Source organism: Camelina sativa, chromosome 3, assembly GCF_000633955.1.
Source record: "Camelina sativa cultivar DH55 chromosome 3, Cs, whole genome shotgun sequence".
NCBI classification, from domain to species: domain Eukaryota; kingdom Viridiplantae; phylum Streptophyta; class Magnoliopsida; order Brassicales; family Brassicaceae; genus Camelina; species Camelina sativa.
Genome location: NC_025687.1, coordinates 26,145,648 through 26,165,783, shown reverse-complemented (window position 1 = coordinate 26,165,783; position 20,136 = coordinate 26,145,648). Strand labels below are relative to the sequence as shown.

The following is a 20,136-nucleotide window of genomic DNA, read 5'->3' as shown; positions in this document are numbered from 1 at the left end:
TCCTTGTTACCTGGTCGTCCCATCGAGTGAAGTAGACCAGTCACGTTGTGTTGCACCATCTCTTTGGTTCCTCCTGCGTCTGTTCCCACCACTGCAAGTCCATAAGCCATTGCTTCGATTGTCACTCTCCCAAATGTTTCACCAACTCCCTGTTAAAGAAACGATTCAATTAAAAAAAAAAAAACAAATTGAACAAAATCGAAATGGTTAAACCGAAATCAAACCTAACATCTACTAAAGCTTCTGTGGAAAACTGTATATGCATCTAATAATTTTTTTTTTGAGGTCTAACGAGGATTACCTGGGAGTTTGTAACGTAGACATCCGCTGCAGAGTATAAAGAAGCAACCCGAGTTGTTGCTGGAGTCCACATAACTGACTTAGATAAGTTTCCGTTGCTTGATAAGAAGTTTAACATCTCTTTAACGTAGCCGACTTTGTTGCTCTTCGAACCCACTGATCCTAGAAGAACTTTAAGTTCTTGCTTCTGTCTTCTTACGCCATTGTCAAGTGTGACAGAAACACTTTTCATCTGTCTAGATGAACCTCTTAAACGATGTTTACTGGAGTGACTAACCTTTTCTTTCTTCCTAATGATGCCCTTGTGATTCCTTAGAGCTTCATGTTCTCTCTCAGCAAGTGCTAAGGCAACAGATTCAAGGAGAAGAAGTTGTCCCTTTCCTGGGTTTATGCTGCTAAGAGACATGACAAGCATATCTGAATCTGTCAAACCTAACTCCGTTCTCACTGATTCCCGTAATATTTGTCTCTTCTCCCTCATTTTCTCTGGAGAAAGCGTTGGTGTGTTGAGTGAGGAAGGAATCCCAGCTACAAAAGCTAACTCATCATTTACAGAGAGTGGAACAATCACTGGTTGTGATCTAAGCTTTATATGCTCCTCCTCGCACCATGTTAACCATTGTCTACTCTGTGATTCAGATAAGAAAATCAGCATCTTCACTCGGTCAAGTACTGGCTTCGCTCGATCAAAGTATTCTCGTCGGTTTTCCATTATCCACCAAGCTATCTGACTTCCACCGGCTGGAAAATGATTCATGTATTGATCTGCATGGAAGTACAATAATTAAATTCTCATTTCCTTTGATTGTAAATAAGTACAGTTCATAAATCACATAATGAATTCTCATCTTACCTATCCATGAGGTACATACTGCTGATCCTGCAATGACCAAGTCTGCTTTCATGGCGGTCTTGAAGCTGATTTCTCCTTTGTCTTCAACCACTTTGATTCTTCTCCTATTGAGCTCTTGCATCAACCCACCCCTCCTACTGAGAACCACAGCAGAGACTGTTGCACCACAGCTCAAAAGCTCTGAAGCCAGCTCCATCATCGAGATCGGAGCGCCAGTCATTGACAGCTCGTGGAATACCAGGACAAATCTCCTTGACCAAACAAAGCGTTTAAAATCTGATTTCCGGTCGCAAGTCCCAGACCGTCTATGAGGGCTCCATTCGAGAACTCTATCTTCTAGCGATCCAAAGGGACCAAGAAGCTTACCATAAGTAGCATTAGTCATTGGAAGTTGTGGATCTTGCTCATCTTCCAAAACTTTAGTCTCAAGTACCTCTTTACTCACCTTCTGCTTACTACGGATCTTATTACGTGAAGTCCGGCCAGCTTTTTTCGTCTTCTGCTTGGAATTCAAGCTCCGTCGAGAAGCCCCATCATCTTTCTTGATCAGACTAACATCCGTCCTCTTATTCAAACTAACATCATCCTTACTGGTAATATTCACCAAAGCATCAGTATTCTCATTAGCAACAGCACCCATTCCTTTATGATTCGTCTCCACATAAAAAGCATCCTTCCTCAGCCTCCCTCCAAACCGTAAAAACTCAACTTTGTTTTCATTATCATGCGCCCACCTAGACTGGACATAAAACCCAAGATACGTCCAAAGAGTAATCAAAAGCAGCCAATAAACCAGTCGGCTACTACGGAACCATTGAACCGCTCCTCCTCCCACGTGAACTCTACGCGGAGTCCTACCAGAATGTACTCTAGGTGAACCCCTTGGAGTAGACCTCCCTGACAGTGAAGACTTAACGCTTGTCTGTCTCAGTGGCGATAACCGAACCTCCTCCATGATTTCAAGGCTATAATCTCAACACGAGCATCATATAAGCCACAAAATAGTAGAAATCAAACCGCCCCAACACAGCAACCTAGAAAAAGAGAAATCAAGCAAATTAGTCTACAGTTCATCAAACTCTAATCTCCAGAAACAACTATAGGCAAGTTCAAATTCAGATCTAAACTACGCTCGTGACCTGCATTAAGGTACTAAATCTGGAGAAAACTCCACAACTTAAATCAGATTACAAAGGATTTTTAAAATGCCAAAAGCCATAGGAATTTGCTTTCTCCCTTAGGTTCCCATAAAACAAGCATTACAACTACAAAATCGCGTTGGATGATTCGGAGACGGAAGCTGAGTAACCACTGGGACTTGGATTTTCCGATTACCAAAATAAAAAAATCAAAATCAAAATCAAAATCGATCGGTCAGTTACACTTACCAGAAGCTGAGTAACAACGGACTAGGATTCGCAGATTCTCCAACGTTTCAGCTTCCGAAGTACGAAATAGCAACAAAAACGCAGCTAATTAACGCGAATTTGCAGCAATCTGTGATTATAAAACGAAGAATCAACACGAAGCTTGAAGTCAATGATCTTCACCGGAAAAAACAAAACAGAAAAAAAAATAGTGAAGAAGAAGAAGAAGAAGAGGTAGAGAAAGAGAGGAGAAAGAGAAGCTTACTTTTGTATACAGTAGTCTTCTTCTTCTTCAGAGATCAGCGCCAGCTGAAGCAGAGAGAGAGAGAGAGAGAGAGAGAGGAGTGTGTGCTTCTTCTTCTGCTTAGTTCTTAATTTTGTTTTCCATGTAATTAATTAATTGTCTCCACTTGTTTCCTTTCTTAATTATACTTTGGGCTCCTTAATTATATTGAAATCACTTTAAACCGGCACTATTTTGACTGGGCTTGGGCCTTGAAGTATATAACTAAAACAAAAACGACGTAGTAGCGACCACATTCTAATTTTCTTGGCAACATATCAACTTTTAAATTCCATGGATGGAAAGTTTACTAATCTCTATATATTACTGGCTTTTTTTTTACTGTAGAACAACAAAAAGTTTAGCATAATATTAGAGCATAAATTTTTATATTTTTGAAATTAACAAACATGTAAAAATGGTGGATTAGCTAAAATAACCATGGATATTTGTTTAAGTAAATTAATACTAAGTTACATGTTATTTTTTATCACAGTATAGAAAATAAACTGCAGAATAATTAATGTATGACATGCCCTATGCTACTGTCTAATTCTGTTTATGAATAAAATCATGTTAATGACAAAAACAAAATATATACATATCATATTACCTAATTTTACTTCATAGTTAGTTAGTAGGAATGTTCTACAAAAGAATTGTTGGAATCAAACCTTGATTAATACTCAAATTTGAAAGAGAGAAAGAGTAACAAGATTCATAAAGAGAAGAAGAAAAAATCAGAAGAGTCCTTAGATTGGAGAAGAAGGAGCCTCGAGACTGAGGGAGAAGAGGAAGAGAAGACTTTTGTTGTTGTTAAGGGATAAAGACCATTGGGCTATTGTGTTAATCAAGCCCATTAAGTGTTGGGTTTAGTGTTGTTGCAAACTTTAGGTTAATGTTAATATGTTGTAAGTTGCATAATGAACAAGATAAGGAAAAAGTTTTAAGAAAAGAGAGAGGCTGCAACAACGTAACTTCGAACATGGTATCAGAGCTCGGTCAATCCCGGTGAACAGAAATCTACAAAAAGTTTAATGGAACAAATGTCAAGGAAGATGAATGAAGTGAGAAGACACTGCAAAATTTGTAAGAAGAGCAACCACAAGGAAGGTGAGTGTTACCTTCTACAAAATTATGAATCTCAGTTCTTCAGTAAGCAATTTAGACCAAGGAGAGGTTGTTTTGCTTGTGGAGAACCTGGCCACATCAAGAGAGAATGCCAGAAAAGGCAAACACAACAACAATTAGAAGAGGAGACTGGTCAATTTAGTGCAGCCCATGTAGTGGATCATACAAACAGTGATGAAATCTGGTTAATAGACAGTGGTGCTACCAACCATATGACCAAGGAAGAGAGATTGTTTACTACAATAGACAAATCTGTTCAAGTACCCATTAGGATTGGAAATGGGGCAAGAATAATGACTGCAGGGAAGGGAAACATAGAAGTGATGACCAAGAAGGGAGTAAGGGTTATCAAGGATGTTTTTCTTGTCCCAGAGGTAGATAAAAATCTGTTAAGTGTTCCACAGATGACAAGAAATGGGTATAAGGTTGTGTTTGTAGAAACCAAATGTATAATCCACAATCAAGGAGGAGACAAGATTGCAGAAGTAGAGAGTGTAAGAAATGCTTACTTGTTGCGTATGGAGTTAGCTGAAGAGAGTGTAAGGATGGCCAAAGAAGAAAACTTGTCTGAGTTATGGCATAAAAGGCTCGGACACTCTGGTTTTCACAATTTAAAGAACCTGCAAACAAATCAAATGGTCAAAGGTCTACCAAACTTCAAGGTGATTCAAGAGGTTTGTGAAGCATGTGTTAAAGGTAAACAATGCAGAGAAGAATTTCCTAGGATCTCAGAAACAAAAAGTAAAGAAGTGTTAGACTTGATTCACACAGACATATGTGGACCAATGCAAACCCCATCATGTAATGGAAGCATGTATATACTTACTTTTACAGATGACTTCTCGCATATGTTGTGGGTATATTTTCTACGGTTGAAATCAGACACACTTGCAACTTTCAGGAAATTTAAGAGCCTCGTGGAAACTCAAACTGGCAAACGAATAAAGAAACTCAGGTCAGATAGAGGGGGAGAATTCAAGTCAGAGCAATTCACAAGATTCTTAGAAGAGAATGGAATAGAGAGGCAGTTCACTGTGGCTTACTCACCACAGCAAAACGGAGTTGCTGAGCGTAGAAACAGGACCTTGCTGGACATGGCAAGAAGCATGTTAAAAGATAAAGATATGCCAGATGACTTCTGGGCTGAAGCAATATTTACAGCAGCTTACCTTCAGAACCGACTTCCCACCAAGGCGTTAAACCAAAAAACACCACTTGAAGTCTGGAGTGGTCACAAACCCTCAGTTGGTCACCTTAAGGTATTTGGCTGCGTTTGTCATGTGTGGATACCTGCAGCTAGAAGAAGAAAACTAGATGACAGGTCAGAGAAGGCTGTGTTTATGGGATATAGCACCATAAGTAAGGGTTACAGGGTGTATGTCCTAAGTACAAAGAGAATAGAAGTTTCAAGAGATGTGGTGTTTGAAGAAAACAAGAGTTGGAATTGGAAAACTCAAGAAGAAGTAAACGAGAGAACTGAGAGATCTCTCAGTAAGGTCAGCCCATCTCAGAAAACAAATGTGGAAATACAAAAGAGAAATGAAACTAGTCCAGAAGCTAGAACAAATTTCAGAGATGAAAGACAAGGTATAAGTCCTATATATTTTCAGTTAAGTGGAGGAGAAACTGAACCTGGGAGCTCTTCTCGAGTCGTTCACAAGGTTAGAAGATTGGATGATATATATAATGAAACAAAAGAACAAGGGGAAAACGCAAATCATGTTGCAAGAGCATGCTATCTAATATGGGAGGAGCTGTCCACATTTGAAGACGCTATNGTCAGAGCAATTCACAAGATTCTTAGAAGAGAATGGAATAGAGAGGCAGTTCATTGTGGCTTACTCACCACAGCAGAACGGAGTTGCTGAACGTAGAAACAAGACCTTGCTGGACATGGCAAGAAGCATGTTAAAAGACAAAGAAATGCCAAATGATTTCTGGGCTGAAGCAATATTTACAACAACTTACCTTCAGAACCGACTCCCCACCAAGGCGTTAAACCAAAAAACACCACTTGAAGTCTGGAGTGGTCACAAACCCTCAGTTGTTCACCTTAAGGTATTTGGCTGCGTTTGTCATGTGTGGATACCTGCAGCTAGAAGAAGAAAACTAGATGACAGGTCAGAGAAGGCTGTGTTTATGGGATATAGCACCATAAGTAAGGGTTACAGGGTGTATGTCCTAAGTACAAAGAGAATAGAAGTTTCAAGAGATGTGGTGTTTGAAGAAAACAAAAGTTGGAATTGGAAAACTCAAGAAGAAGTAAACGAGAGAACTGAGAAATCTCCCAGTAAGGTCAGCCCATCTCAGAAAACAGATGTAGAAATACAAAAGAGAAATGAAACTAGTCCAGAAGCTAGATCAAATTTCAGAGATGAAAGACAAGGTCTAAGTCCTATACCTTTTCAGTTAAGTGGAGGAGAAACTGAACCTGGGAGCTCTTCTCGAGTTGTTCACAAGGTTAGAAGATTGGATGATATATATAATGAAACAGAAGAACAAGGGGAAAACGCAAATCATGTTGCAGAAGCATGCTATCTAATCTGGGAGGAGCCATCCACATTTGAAGACGCTATAAACAGCAAGGAATGGAAAATTGCAATGGATGATGAAATCTACATCATCAACAAGAATGAGACCTGGGAGCTGGTAAGGTTACCTGAAGGCAAGAAAGTGATTTCAGTCAAATGGATATATAAAGTGAAAACAAATGAGAGTGGTGAGATTCAAAAACTGAAAGCAAGATTGGTGGCCAGGGGGTTTACTCAAACTTATGGAGAAGATTATGGTGAAACGTTTGCCCCAGTATCCAGACACGACACAATCAGAACTCTAATAGCCTTAGCCTCCCAAAATAAGTGGAACCTGCACCAAATGGATGTTAAGTCAGCATTCCTTAATGGAGAAATCACAGAAGAGGTCTATGTTGAACAACCACCAGGGTTTGAGATAGAGGGAGCAGAGAACATGGTTTACAAGCTAAAGAAAGCCCTATATGGATTAAAGCAAGCACCAAGAGCTTGGTACAGTAAGATAGACTCTAACTTCATGTCACAAGGATGCAAGAGAAGTGATTGTGATGCAGCAATGTACACAAAAGAATGTGAAGGTGAAATTATGATTATTAGCCTATATGTTGATGATCTTATCATTACAGGGAGCAGTGAGAAGATGATCAACCAGTTTAAAGAGAATCTGAAGAAAACTTTTGAAATGACTGATCTGGGAAAACTCAAGTACTTTCTTGGGTTTGAGATTACTTACACCAAAGACGGAGTGTTTTTAAGCCAAAGGAAGTATGCTAAGCAGCTGTTGGAAAAATTTGGAATGAGCAGCTGCAACCCTGTGAGCACACCTCTAACACCTCAAGGGAAAAATCAAGAGGAAAGTGAAATCCTACCTAATCCAAGACTGTATTGAAGCATGATTGGTGGACTTTTGTATCTTGCAGCAACAAGACCTGATCTTGCCTTTGCTGCATCGTACTTGTCCAGAAGCTTGTCTCAACCTACTGAACAAAACCTACAAGAAGCAAAACGGGTGTTAAGGTACATACAAGGTACTATAGACTATGGATTGAATTTCAATGAGACCAATCAAGTAGAGTTGGTTGGATTCTCTGACTCTGACTGGGCAGGATGCAGAGAAGACATGCGAAGTAGTACAGGTATGTGTTTTACCTTGGGTAGCGCTATGTTCACATGGCAAACACAAAAACAAGACACTATTGCACAATCTACAGCAGAAGCAGAGTATATGGCGTTGTGCTCAGCCACTAATCATGCAGTATGGTTGAAACGATTGCTGGGAGAAATGAGAGTCAACACTACCAAGAGTGTGCCAATATACTGCGACAATACATCTGCAATTGCAATTGGTAGAAATCCAGTTCAACACCAGAGGACGAAACATATCCAAATACGGTATCATGTGATTCGAGAAGCTGAAAAAGAAGGAGTGATAAACCTGAGATACTGCAGTGGCGAGGAACAAATCGCTGACATCCTCACTAAGCCTCTGGGAACTAAGAGGTTTGAGGAGCTTAGATCGAAACTCGGAGTTACGCAAAATACCACCAGGAAAGTCACTGCAAATATGAACATGGCACAAGTTTCTCAGGTTGATAAAAAGTTGCATATGAACAAACTGACACAGAGCAGAAGGAGTGAAGAAAAACAGAGAGCAATCGAGATCAAGAACAAGGCAGAGAAAGAAAGGGATATGGAAAAAGAGGGAGACCTCATTGAGCATAATCCAATAAGGAAGATGGGGATGTTGCCGATGAGTTACGCAGATGCTGTAAAAGGAACATCTAGACAAATAAAAGAAAGTAACTTGAAGCATAATGGAGAGATGAGAATCCAAAAATCAATTTTGAATTTGGGGATTAATCAAAGGTTTGAGAGGGAGTGTTGGAATCAAACCTTGATTAATGCTCAAACTTGAAAGAGAGAAAGAGTAACAAGATTCACAAAGAGAAGAAGAAAGAATCAGAAGAGTCCTTAGATTGGAGAAGAAGGAGCCACGAGACTGAGAGAGAAGAGGAAGAGAAGACTTTTGTTGTTGTTAAGGGATAAAGGCCATTGGGCTATTGTGTTAATCAAGCCCATTAAGTGTTGGGTTTAGTGTTATTGCAAACTATATGTTAAACATTAACCTAAGTATAAATATGTTGTAAGTTGTATAATGAACAAGATAAGGAAAAAGTTTTAAGAAAAGAGAGAGGCTGCAACAACGTAACTTCGAACAAGAATTAGTTACCTAATTTTACTTCATAGTTGAAAATTTGACTTGATGACTTTGTTATGCATGATCTCTTTGTAAACTATGTTTCAAAAGTATCCATACATTAAAGATTTCAAAACAAAAATTACTTCATACGTAAGTTAGTAGGAGAAGAATGTATAGTCTTATAGAGTGAAACATTTAAATATTGAATGCTTTCATTATTATAGAGATCAGCGACTCTCGTCTTCTCTATCTCTTAACCTCGCTCTCCAGATATAACCAACACACAAATTCTGAAACAGAACATCATCCCAAAATACAAAAGAAGAACCAATAAGAGCTCTAGATTTGCTCTAAGGACAACCAATAATCTCAGCTGTTCTTTAAAGAGAATCAAGAAACTTAACCCAAATGATCTCTGCACTTTGCGTCGCCTCTTTCGCAAATTCCTCAGCCGCTTACCTCGTCTTTCGCCTTCCTCACTGCTCCATGATACTCTTCGTAAGCCTCAGAAGCATCAACAAGAAGATGAGAAAGGTTATTCACAGTCTCCTTAAACTTGGCGTCAACAGATTCTTTCTCCGTTTCAAGCGTCGCCAACAGTTTCTTGATCGCAAAGATTCTAACGTACAACGCGTCTCCTTTTTGAGCAAGCGTTTTAGCTGTTGCAAAATGAGAGTCCACGACGGTTTGCTTCTCTGTGGCAGCTTCTTTTAGCATTGTCGCTCGTACCTACGCTAGGTGAACTCGCTCGGAAGCTTCAAGTCCTTCTTTGATGACGTTTCTGTATTTAGCTAACCTAGAGATGTAACTGATCCGAGCTGAGCTTAGCTCTTCGAAACTCGCAGCAGTAGTGAGAATCTGATCGAAATCCTTACGCGTCACAAGCTCACTAGCGGTTAAGCCGCGAAGCTCCTTCAGCTTAGCTCTTAGGGTTTCTACAGTCTCTGATGTAGCAGATGATTCGCTTGTGGAAGAAGACGTGAGAACTCTGTGTCCGAGTGGAGATTCCTTCTCTTTCCTGTGATTCTCAACGAGTTGAGTCAAAGATGCGGTGAGACTAGAAGTCTCTGTTCCCTGCAAAATCATGAAAACATAGGAACTAGAGTTATGATATTTATGATTGTGATCTTTTTCTTGTTGTTCAAGAAAAGGTCTGAAACAAAAACCTTGATTGCAGATTCTTCAGAGAGGATCTCTTCTATGCTATATTTTGTGGGTATAACGATTGAAGCATCTTCGTCTTGTATCAAAACAGCATTTTCTTGTTTAAAACAGCCGCAAACACCTGAGTTTCCAAGTCCAAGAACCTCTGCTATAACAGAGCCACCCTGTTTCTTTGCAACTGTGAGAACAAGAACTGTATTAGAAAATTGTCTGGGACAGTGAGTGAAACAGAAAGAGTTTTAGTTTTTTTTTTCTTACGTTCTTCTTTAGCAGCATTTGCACTAATACCTCTGTGTGCTTCTGAACAAAGAAGGTGGAATCAGATTTCAACTGTTACTTTCTTTACTTAGGAGGGATCATTGATATAATCTTGAACTATGTACCTTGAAATTCATGGTCTATCTCTTCCAACATTACCTTTCTCTTAGCAGCTGAAACAAGATTTATAACCAAAAAAGTTTCAAAATTTGCATGAGAAGGTTGCAAAGATAAGAAAAGGGACCAGAGAGTTTACATTCTTCTTCAATGTTTCTGGAATCATCAACTTGAATCTGTTTGAGACCTCCAATAGCAGCTGCAAGTAAACGATTTAAACAAGTTGATGATCTCCGCTGAAGCATATGAATGAGCTTATTAGACAGATAAATACTGATATTCTGATACCTTCAAACTCGCGTTCGATCTCTTCAAGCATACTCTGTCTCTTTGCAGCTGTAACAAGAAATAAGTAACTCTGTCTGAGAATACTGTGGTTAAGAAACTGAATCACTATAATATTTTTTTCTTACATTGTTCTTCATCATTAGTGCCTTCAGTGAAATCATTAGCCTTTAGTTGTTCAAGACCTTTTGTGGCAGCTACAAGAATAAAATGTGATTGAATCTTAGGTTAGAAACAAGAAGAAAATGAGATAAATGGTAAGTGAGGATAGATACCTTCAAATTCGCGTTCGATATATTCCAACATTTTGTTTCTCTTAGCAGCTGTGATAAGAAAATAGAGAAACATAGTCTTAGAATACCTTAAGAAAAAGAAAAAAATAGTCTTTTCACCGCAGAAGAAAGAAAGATATTTACAATGTTCATCATCAACATTGCCTTCCGTGAAATCATGTAGATGTTTAAGATCTTTTGTTGCAGCTGCATGAACAATACAATAAAAACATGCTTAAAATACTATCCTCCATGTTTGGTTCTACTGCATTTGATATTAAAGATAACCTTCAAATTCACGTTCAATCTCTTCTAGCATACTTTGCCTCTTTGCAGCTGCAACAAATACATTCAAAACCTGTCTCAGATAACAGTAGAGGGCGAATAGAACATATTGAACAAGTAGCAGATGCAAAGAAGAAGATTGTCATACATTTTTCTTTGTCTTCAGTAGAATCATCAACATGAAGTTGCTTAAGGCTATCTGTAGCAGCTGCAAGTGATAAATTAAGATACATTAATACTCTCAGATAATACTCAGAGATAAGATATGAACTAATAAACCAGTAAAAAAAGTTATGTAGATGTACCTTGGAACTCTCGTTCTATCTCATCTAGCATACTTTGTCTCTTTGTAGCTGTTTTATGACAGTAAGATCAAACTGATTTAGAAAACTGTATACAGGAAAATAAATCAGATAAAAGAAGTGTTGACAACTTATTATACCTTGTTCTTTGTCGCCATTGTCCTTGGTTGAATCACTAACCTTTAGTTGTTCAAGACCTTTTGTAGCAGCTAAGAGAAACAGAACACATAAACATATTCTTACAATAGTTTTCTTGATGAATCATAAAACCAGTTTTAAGAGAGTTATTGGTAAGGTAAGTAAAGTACCTTCAAATTCCCGTTCGATCTCTTGAAGCACACTTAGTCTCTTTGCAGCTGTAACAAGACAGAGAAGAAGCTTCAGAAGTTATATGGATCAGGGAAAACCAAAAGTGATCATATAAGACTTTACATTGTTCTTCATCATCTCCGCTGGAATCTGAAACCTTTAGTTCTTCAATGCCTTCCATAGCAGCTGCAAGTATTATTCATTATTCATTAAGACTTACGCATTCTTCTCAATACATATTGAAACATAATGGTATCTCAAGATACCTTCAAACTCGCGTTCAATAGCTTCAAGCTTACTCTTTCTGTTTGCAGCTATAACAAAGACACAAAACAATTCACAAAAAGTACTTAAAATAGAGACTAATGGAACAGAGAAATCCGAGGAGGGGAAGTGGTGCATTACATTGTTCTTCATTTTTGTCCCCGGTGAAGTCATTGACCTTTAGTTGTTCAAGCTCTTTTGTAGCGGCTAAGGTAAAAAGATGAAACAGAAGACAAAGCAAGCTCTTAGATTCAAGATCATATCTCATTACAGAGGAAATATTTAAGACAGGTATGTTACGTAATATACCTTCAAACTCATGTTCGATTTCTTCTAACAAACTGTGTCTCTTTGCAGCTGTACCAAGTGATACAAAAACCTGTTTCAGTTAGTATAAACTATACTATGATAAGGATAAAATGGGAGTCAAGAGGAAGAGTCTTTACCTTGTGCTTCATCACTTCCTTTGTTGATTTCATTAGTCTTTAGTTGTTTCAGACTAGTTGAAGCAGCTGCAACAAATAGGAGAAGCAAAAGAACACAGGTTAACAAAAAAATTATACGTAAAGTTCCTAGAAACTAGAGTATACCTTCAAATTCGCGTTCGATTTCTTCCAGCATCTTTTGTCTCTGAGCAGCTGAAAACAAGACACATATGACATAACAACTACCTCAGCAAAAAAAAGAACTCTAGAAGAAACAAAACGTTCATAAAAATGTTTAGAAATTAAGTAAAAAAATTATCTTACATAATTCTTCATCATCCTTAGATTCAGCTTTGACACCAACAGATCCAGCTTGGTTAAGACTATTGAGATGAGCTGAAATGAATCAAGATTGACTTTTTGTCTTTAAAAGGCGTTTCTTGTTTCAAACCATAAACACAATCACTAAGAGAGATCAAATCTTGAGTTATACCTTCGAATTCAAGTTCGATTTGATCCAACAGGCTCGAACGTTTAACACTTTCATCACTAACAGATCCAACCTTAAAACACACATAACATAGACAAAAAGTCACCTTATTCTTAGAAGAAACTACTTTGCAAAAATTTCTTAGGCAGATTCATTCATCAGCTAAACGTAAAGAGGCAACACAAGCTAATTAAACCCTAACCTTAGATTCATCTGATAGAGACAGGGAAATAGTGTTCTTATCAGTCACTGTATTGTTCTTCTGGTTTTCACTCTGTATCTTTGCAGCTGAAGACACACATGAACACAAACATAGAAGCTGTCACAACAAAAACCAGAATTGAGAAAAGAAACAAGAAAGTGATATATATAGAGAGAGATCTTACATTGATCTTCATCTTTCTTGCCTTGAAGAGCATTGACACTATCTACAAGTAAAAAACACAAACTCGAAAAAATAATCCAAGAAAACAAATAAATAGGAAGATATCTTTTCTTACCTTGATAATCACGTTCGATTAGATCCAAATTACTCAAACCACTACCATCATCCTAAAAAGATACCAAGATGCATAACAAACTATTAAATTAATTCTGCCCTTTTTATATGGTTAATAGATAAATAAAAAGACATGTTCCCATTCTTTTTATTGTTTGTGTTTACCTGACAAGAACCCTCATGCAAGCTTGAAAGAAAAAGACACAGAACCAAAAAAATCGTTTTCATGGCCGAGGTTTCCGTTACAAGAACGAGATAGACAGTCTTTAAGCTTGAAGATGCATCACATGGCTGTGGAAACGTTTTTAAGATAAAACCGTTGTAACTAACTCAAACGTGGGTTTCATTTTTTTTTTCTTTCTCGTGACTCTTTTGGATAACTCATTTTGGTGTGTTAGCTAATTTAATAAGATGTGAAATGTAATTAGTATTATTTCATCCGACTAAATGTGACATTTCATCGGACTAAATGTGACATTCAATTACGTTTAACTAGATATGATTATAAAGACAAAAAAAAAATGAAACAGAAACAATATTTTTAATTAAGTACAAAATAAAAACAGTATATATTAGTTATTTTGTTGACAGTTATAATAAATAAAAAATCTTAAAGTTACAAATATATAAAAAACAGTATATAGTAAAACAAATTGATGGAAAGAGTTTAAATGCATGGCTCCCGTGTGTCGTCGCTTTCAAGAGCACACAAATATAATACCGGTATAAACAGTTGTTTCATCTATTTTACTGTTATATTCCTGAAATCATTACATAACTTGGAGCATGTCTACGAATAAAGCAGCCCTGCCTCATAATCATTGTCAAACATGATGATTTAGATTGTATAAGAAATAATTAAATTGTTCAGTTTCCTATATAAGTACATATATATGGTAGATATAATAATTGAGTTCTCCACTAGTCTGAAAAGAAAAAGTCATATTTACACTATTTGTGTGATTGCCTTATTTTTTTAAATCCAAGAATATTACTATTAATTAGTAAATGTTATATAATATGAGAAAGTTTTTCTCAACTTTTGCCGAGGAGATGACACTTGGCTTACTATATTTTTGACACCTGTATTTTTTTTACCTAATTAACTATAGTTTAGACCTAATTAACTATAAGCCCATAAAAAAAAAAAAAACAATCTACATTTCCTTCATCCCTTCTTTAATCAGAAACATATGCAGCCCCCAAGAATCTAAAGCTACCTTATATAAGTCTGTGGTTGGTTTCATCTTGGAACTATACCAACATTAAATTAAATTTATAGGTTTTAATTCTTGNGATAAATACTGATATTCTGATACCTTCAAACTCGCGTTCGATCTCTTCAAGCATACTCTGTCTCTTTGCAGCTGTAACAAGAAATAAGTAACTCTGTCTGAGAATACTGTGGTTAAGAAACTGAATCACTATAATATTTTTTTCTTACATTGTTCTTCATCATTAGTGCCTTCAGTGAAATCATTAGCCTTTAGTTGTTCAAGACCTTTTGTGGCAGCTACAAGAATAAAATGTGATTGAATCTTAGGTTAGAAACAAGAAGAAAATGAGATAAATGGTAAGTGAGGATAGATACCTTCAAATTCGCGTTCGATATATTCCAACATTTTGTTTCTCTTAGCAGCTGTGATAAGAAAATAGAGAAACATAGTCTTAGAATACCTTAAGAAAAAGAAAAAAATAGTCTTTTCACCGCAGAAGAAAGAAAGATATTTACAATGTTCATCATCAACATTGCCTTCCGTGAAATCATGTAGATGTTTAAGATCTTTTGTTGCAGCTGCATGAACAATACAATAAAAACATGCTTAAAATACTATCCTCCATGTTTGGTTCTACTGCATTTGATATTAAAGATAACCTTCAAATTCACGTTCAATCTCTTCTAGCATACTTTGCCTCTTTGCAGCTGCAACAAATACATTCAAAACCTGTCTCAGATAACAGTAGAGGGCGAATAGAACATATTGAACAAGTAGCAGATGCAAAGAAGAAGATTGTCATACATTTTTCTTTGTCTTCAGTAGAATCATCAACATGANCTTAATTATTTTGTTTGATTCACACTTATTATTTCAAACGTCATGGTATTTTTTAATTACATAAAATTTATAAGTTTTCATATTACGAATTTCAGAATAAATTATGAACATAATCAGTTATTTTTTATTTGAAATAATACCATCATTTTATGAATAACCTTATACCCACTATTTTCCTCAATTTTCATTTTTGTTTATATTACTTCTCATTTTTAACTTATTATTTTGAAACACTTGAGAAATTATTCTCATTAATATTTGATTTTAATCCCTTCTTCTTCTTAAAAGCTCAAACATTCTATAAAGTTTAGTTTTCTAAAAACAACCTATTACCATACAAATGCATCCTCTGTCAGACTATTGTGAAAACTAAAACATTTACTTTCTATTCTATCCTCGATTCAATCTCCAACTAACAACAAAACACCGGTAATAATAGTATCGTTGTTCGGATCATCCATTTTTGGGATGTTCCTAACTTTAGAAGAAATATTATCTTACTAAGTCTTGAATTTTTTTTCCAAAAATATAAATTATTTTAACTATTGTTCATATTTTGATGATTTATGCACTCATTTTAAAATATTTATAAAAGAAAAAAAATAATTTCATGTATATTTGTTTTTTAAAAGAATTTTAATATAATGATGTTGGGTGTCAGATTCTTAGAGTAAGAGTTGAAAGAAACTTTACTATATTATATCATCTAATAATAAAGTAAAGTTTTCTTTTGGAAAGCTCCAAAAGATTATCATTTAATGATCTCTTCTTTCACAAGTGTCATTTTGTTTCTTTTAATATTTAATGTAACAAATTTATTCAATTGAATTTACATAACAAAATTTTCGCGTAACAAATAATTGATGATTAAATAGTTATATAAGATTATAATATATATATTTGGGTTGTATAGGATAATGTTGATAATAATTGGTTGTTTTATTTCCACACTTTAATACAAATAATTCACATGATCTTGATATTACATTATTTTATTTCATTTTCAATCCATTTAAATTAAACTAAAGTATATTTTAATATATAATATCTAAATGACTAAATGAGAATTGAATATATTTTTTTGATAAAAAGATAATTGTATATATTTCTGTTTAAAGAGAGAAGTGAATATATATTTAATTTCATGATTTGATTAGCTAAGATGCATGTTCATAGATCTATATTTATAATATATATAACTCTTAAATATATATTTAAAACAATAGAAAATTTTAGTTATTAATTCACAATAATTTCTTTTTATAAACCTGACAAATTTTTTATTAACCTTTCTATTCTATCACATCAATCTCATATGTTGTACTAACTCTCATTTTTGTAACTTTCATAATATTTATAGTAATACAATGAGTAATAAATAATGGTATTTAAAAATATTACATATATAAGAAAATATATTAATATGTAATGAATGCATATCTATAACTCTCACAAAGTTTATGTGATTCCTATAACAATTAAATATTCTCTCTGTTTTAATTTAGTTGTCGTTTTAAGTTTTCAATAAAAATGTTTGGTGAATATTCCAGTTTTCTCCCTGCTGTTTTAAAGTTTTGACCAATGAAATATTTATAAAATATATTAATATAGGGTAAATAGACAATTTAATAGTTTTTTATAATATGTGTGAGAAAACCTTAAACGATAAGTAAAAAACCGGAGAAAGTATAAATTACACTTACTTAATTGATATAAAGATTAGTGTATTTATTATCCAATTTAATAATAAATTTTACATATACTTTTAAGTTTTAACTACAATTTCTCTTATAAATAGAAAGATACATATTTTACTAATCCTCATATCTCAAATTTTAATAATATTTTTTTTTAATTTATATTGTCTTAACTCACGATCTCCAAAATTACAAAAAAATATCCAAAAACAATATAAACTAAATCTGTGCATAGCACGGAATGACTACTAGTAGAATTATATAAACACGATTAAAATATACTATAGTTTAGTGGTTTGTGAAAATATTGTAGATGTATGATCTCGGATTCAAACTCATTTTTTTTTTGTATCATCTGAATGAGTACTGAATCATATAAAGGGTGTTGCAACATCACGCTTTGCATGAATACAAAGGCTGAAACAGTAAGTACGACTCTATAACTATAAGCTATTCAGAATCTGTCCAAACTCCAAAATATGAGACTACAATTAACAATACAACACTTTCTTTTTTTTTGTTATACAAAACGGTGCAATATATAGTAGTTGATGAAAGAAACAAGTAAAATTGTCTACTTTTTCTGTCAACTATAAATTATGTTGTAAGTTTTTTTCTTTCTTTTTTCTCGAAAAAGTTTATATTGTAAGTTCATATGATTTTTTATTGTGCTTGAAAGTAATATAATATTGAATTTGAAAGTAATATAATATTGAATTTGATATTATATTCATTCTTTTCGCTAAAACAATTTTCGCAGATTAAAGATATTAAAATCAACAGAAAGTTAGAAGAAGAGTACACCATTAATGTTGTAAACAACATTTTATTATTACGATCAAACTTGAACAACTCACAACTCTTGCTAGCATAGGAAGATAGGAACGATAAAACACGACCCATAAAATACACAAACCGATATAGTCCCTCAAGAACATTTTAAAAAGACCCTCGCACTCAATTATTTTGTCCGGATAGGATTTCACAGTTAGGATTCTTGTTCTAGAGTTCTTCCCTGAGCTTTGAGGTCGGAAATCCCGGCTTGAGGAAATCGGAATACCACTTGCCGGAAACTTTCTGATGACGGGTCAAATTGTTCTTGAAATCGACGTAGTAAAGCCCGAACCTCGCCGTGTACCCATCTTGCCACTCAAAGTTGTCCATCAACGACCACACGAAATATCCAATAACGTTCACTTTGTCCTCGCTACAAAAAAAAAAAAAAACAGTCCATGTTAATCACATTGATTATTATTTAATGTAATGTAATGATTTGTTTTCCGGTTTAATATGAATTTGTTACTTACCAAATGGCTTGGTTCATACTGAATAGATGCCTTTGGAGATAATATTTCCTGTTGTGATCTTGTGTCCCAAATTCTACATCATCATGCTTATCTCCAAGATCATCTCCGTATCCTTAAATTAAAACCCAAACATTCGTTTTTCATTTAAACTAAAACAAAGTTGATATTTGAATGAAACGAGTTTTGACCATTTTTTTTACTAACCATTTTCTGTGATCATAATCTCTGGATCGCCATAATTGTCCTTAATATACTTCAAAAGAGATCTCAAACCTTTTGAATACACATCCAGCTTACCACCAAACGGCTAATCAACGGAAAACAAATACAGTAAATTATTTATGTACTGTGAGAAAAAGTAAACCAAAAAAATATATATTATATGCCATTACCTTGCTACCAATTTTGGTTCCATCCACAGTCTTGCCTGGTTAGTAAAAACAACGTACATTAATAATACAACAATATTAGAAAAAATGATATAACATTTTTAAAAAAGATCATTAAAGCTATATAGTGATTTCGAAAACTTACTATCCCAATCAACAAGAGAATCAGTCGTCCAACTTGGGCTCTTAGGATCTGGTTTAATATCAACTGCAAACACTGAAGTATAATAGTTCATTCCTACATAATCTGTAGAACCCTTGAGTAGCTTCTTCTCAGCTTCGGTGAACTTTGGTAGTCTATAACCAACACGATCTTTCATCGATTGTGGATAATCTCCATACGTTGTTGGAGCCAAATGCCTGATTCGAAATAATAATACAATAAATTATAAAGAGTAAAATCGTAAGTATTACGTAAGAATTTGTTCACATTTTTTTCAAAAAATATTTTTACCATCCCAAGATGAAATCAAGCACACGGTCAATGGAACCTCCAGATGCCTCAAGGTCACGGGGTTCGAACCAAGCTGGACTGTGTGCAATTCCAATTTTACCCCCAGCACACTAAATATATATTAACAGACCAAAAATGAAAAAAAAAACATTTGATAATTAAAACCAAACAAAATGAGATTATATAATGTAACTAGGGTAGGTATATAACCTGTTTGCATTTTCTGTAGGCATCAACGGCGTAAGCATGAGACAAGAGTAAGTTGTGACTGACTTGATAAACTTCGTATCCTGACCGTCCATCTTCGCAGTGATGTCCAAAACCGGGGATGTACGATGAGCAACGTCCCGGGGCTTTTTTCCCGACGTCGTAACCGGCACGACTAAACACCCATGGCTCGTTGAATGTGATCCAATGTTTCACTTTGTGTCCGTATTCGTGGAATGTGAAATTCGCATATTCCGTAAAATCTTGCCTATATTATACATATATAGCATATATATATAGTTGAGTTATTAAAACATTAGTATATATTCGTGAATGTATAGAAGAATTATTAATTATATGTGAACTTACACAATGCGGCCACTTAAGAAACCACCATATTCATCTTCCAAGTCTTGAGGAGTATCCCAGTGAAAGACTGTTACTAGTGGTGTTATATCTACATCCAAAAACCAAAAAGAAAAAAGTTATAAATTTTATTTAATATATATGAGGTTTTTAATTAGCTAATTTTTAGGAGATGAAGAAAAATAATTACTGTTTTTGAGAAGCTCATCGATGAGGTCGTGGTAGAATTGGACTCCTTGTTTGCTAATTCCCTTAGACATCCTTCCATCTGAAATTTTATTTTGCAACCATTTTATAACAATTCATAATGTTAACTTATATTAC

At 35.0% G+C, this 20,136-nt stretch overlaps 4 protein-coding genes and 1 long non-coding RNA gene across 6 annotated transcripts in view; all 5 read right to left on the bottom strand.

Annotated features, from left to right (window-relative positions):
- LOC104778167 overlaps nucleotides 1-2,843 on the bottom strand; it is a 7,955-nt gene extending 5,112 nt beyond the window's left edge. The window contains exons 1-5 of one of the 2 annotated variants that reach the window (XM_010502547.2): nucleotides 2,786-2,843; nucleotides 2,542-2,650; nucleotides 1,154-2,187; nucleotides 302-1,065; nucleotides 11-149 (exon numbers count right to left, since the gene is read on the bottom strand). In XM_010502547.2, the coding sequence (XP_010500849.1) occupies nucleotides 11-149; nucleotides 302-1,065; nucleotides 1,154-2,108 (1,858 nt within the window). In that variant the 5' untranslated portion in view covers nucleotides 2,109-2,187; nucleotides 2,542-2,650; nucleotides 2,786-2,843. Of the gene's footprint in view, nucleotides 1-10; nucleotides 150-301; nucleotides 1,066-1,153; nucleotides 2,188-2,541; nucleotides 2,698-2,785 lie in introns of both variants that reach the window. The other variant, XM_019243953.1, reaches the window with a different exon arrangement.
- LOC104778164 lies at nucleotides 4,452-5,811 on the bottom strand. Its single transcript, XR_766414.2, has 3 exons — nucleotides 5,781-5,811; nucleotides 4,761-4,864; nucleotides 4,452-4,554 (listed from the first exon to the last, which is right to left on the bottom strand). It is a non-coding gene; the product is annotated as an uncharacterized LOC104778164 (long non-coding RNA).
- On the bottom strand, nucleotides 8,825-13,595 carry LOC104778163 (TSK-associating protein 1-like). Its single transcript, XM_010502544.2, has 26 exons — nucleotides 13,501-13,595; nucleotides 13,337-13,388; nucleotides 13,223-13,264; nucleotides 13,039-13,124; nucleotides 12,840-12,909; nucleotides 12,671-12,742; nucleotides 12,512-12,559; nucleotides 12,368-12,433; nucleotides 12,231-12,278; nucleotides 12,063-12,128; nucleotides 11,924-11,971; nucleotides 11,781-11,843; nucleotides 11,657-11,704; nucleotides 11,489-11,557; nucleotides 11,352-11,399; nucleotides 11,195-11,254; nucleotides 11,050-11,097; nucleotides 10,906-10,968; nucleotides 10,765-10,812; nucleotides 10,618-10,686; nucleotides 10,493-10,540; nucleotides 10,344-10,403; nucleotides 10,213-10,260; nucleotides 10,088-10,129; nucleotides 9,832-10,007; nucleotides 8,825-9,739 (listed from the first exon to the last, which is right to left on the bottom strand). The coding sequence occupies exons 1-26, from the start codon at nucleotides 13,561-13,563 to the stop codon at nucleotides 9,395-9,397; spliced, it is 1,896 nt and encodes a 631-aa protein (XP_010500846.2). The 5' UTR covers nucleotides 13,564-13,595; the 3' UTR covers nucleotides 8,825-9,394.
- Nucleotides 14,579-15,383, bottom strand: LOC104779324 (TSK-associating protein 1-like). Its single transcript, XM_010503680.1, has 7 exons — nucleotides 15,357-15,383; nucleotides 15,212-15,259; nucleotides 15,068-15,130; nucleotides 14,927-14,974; nucleotides 14,780-14,848; nucleotides 14,655-14,702; nucleotides 14,579-14,589 (listed from the first exon to the last, which is right to left on the bottom strand). The coding sequence occupies exons 2-7, from the start codon at nucleotides 15,240-15,242 to the stop codon at nucleotides 14,579-14,581; spliced, it is 270 nt and encodes an 89-aa protein (XP_010501982.1). The 5' UTR covers nucleotides 15,243-15,259; nucleotides 15,357-15,383.
- LOC104778162 (beta-D-glucopyranosyl abscisate beta-glucosidase) overlaps nucleotides 17,867-20,136 on the bottom strand; it is a 4,897-nt gene continuing 2,627 nt past the window's right edge. Inside the window, exons 7-13 of the mRNA XM_010502543.2 lie at nucleotides 19,450-19,714; nucleotides 19,240-19,349; nucleotides 18,931-19,145; nucleotides 18,789-18,823; nucleotides 18,601-18,703; nucleotides 18,397-18,508; nucleotides 17,867-18,296 (exon numbers count right to left, since the gene is read on the bottom strand). Of these exons, the coding sequence (XP_010500845.1) occupies nucleotides 18,092-18,296; nucleotides 18,397-18,508; nucleotides 18,601-18,703; nucleotides 18,789-18,823; nucleotides 18,931-19,145; nucleotides 19,240-19,349; nucleotides 19,450-19,714 (1,045 nt within the window). The 3' untranslated portion in view covers nucleotides 17,867-18,091. The remainder of the gene's footprint in view (nucleotides 18,297-18,396; nucleotides 18,509-18,600; nucleotides 18,704-18,788; nucleotides 18,824-18,930; nucleotides 19,146-19,239; nucleotides 19,350-19,449; nucleotides 19,715-20,136) is intronic.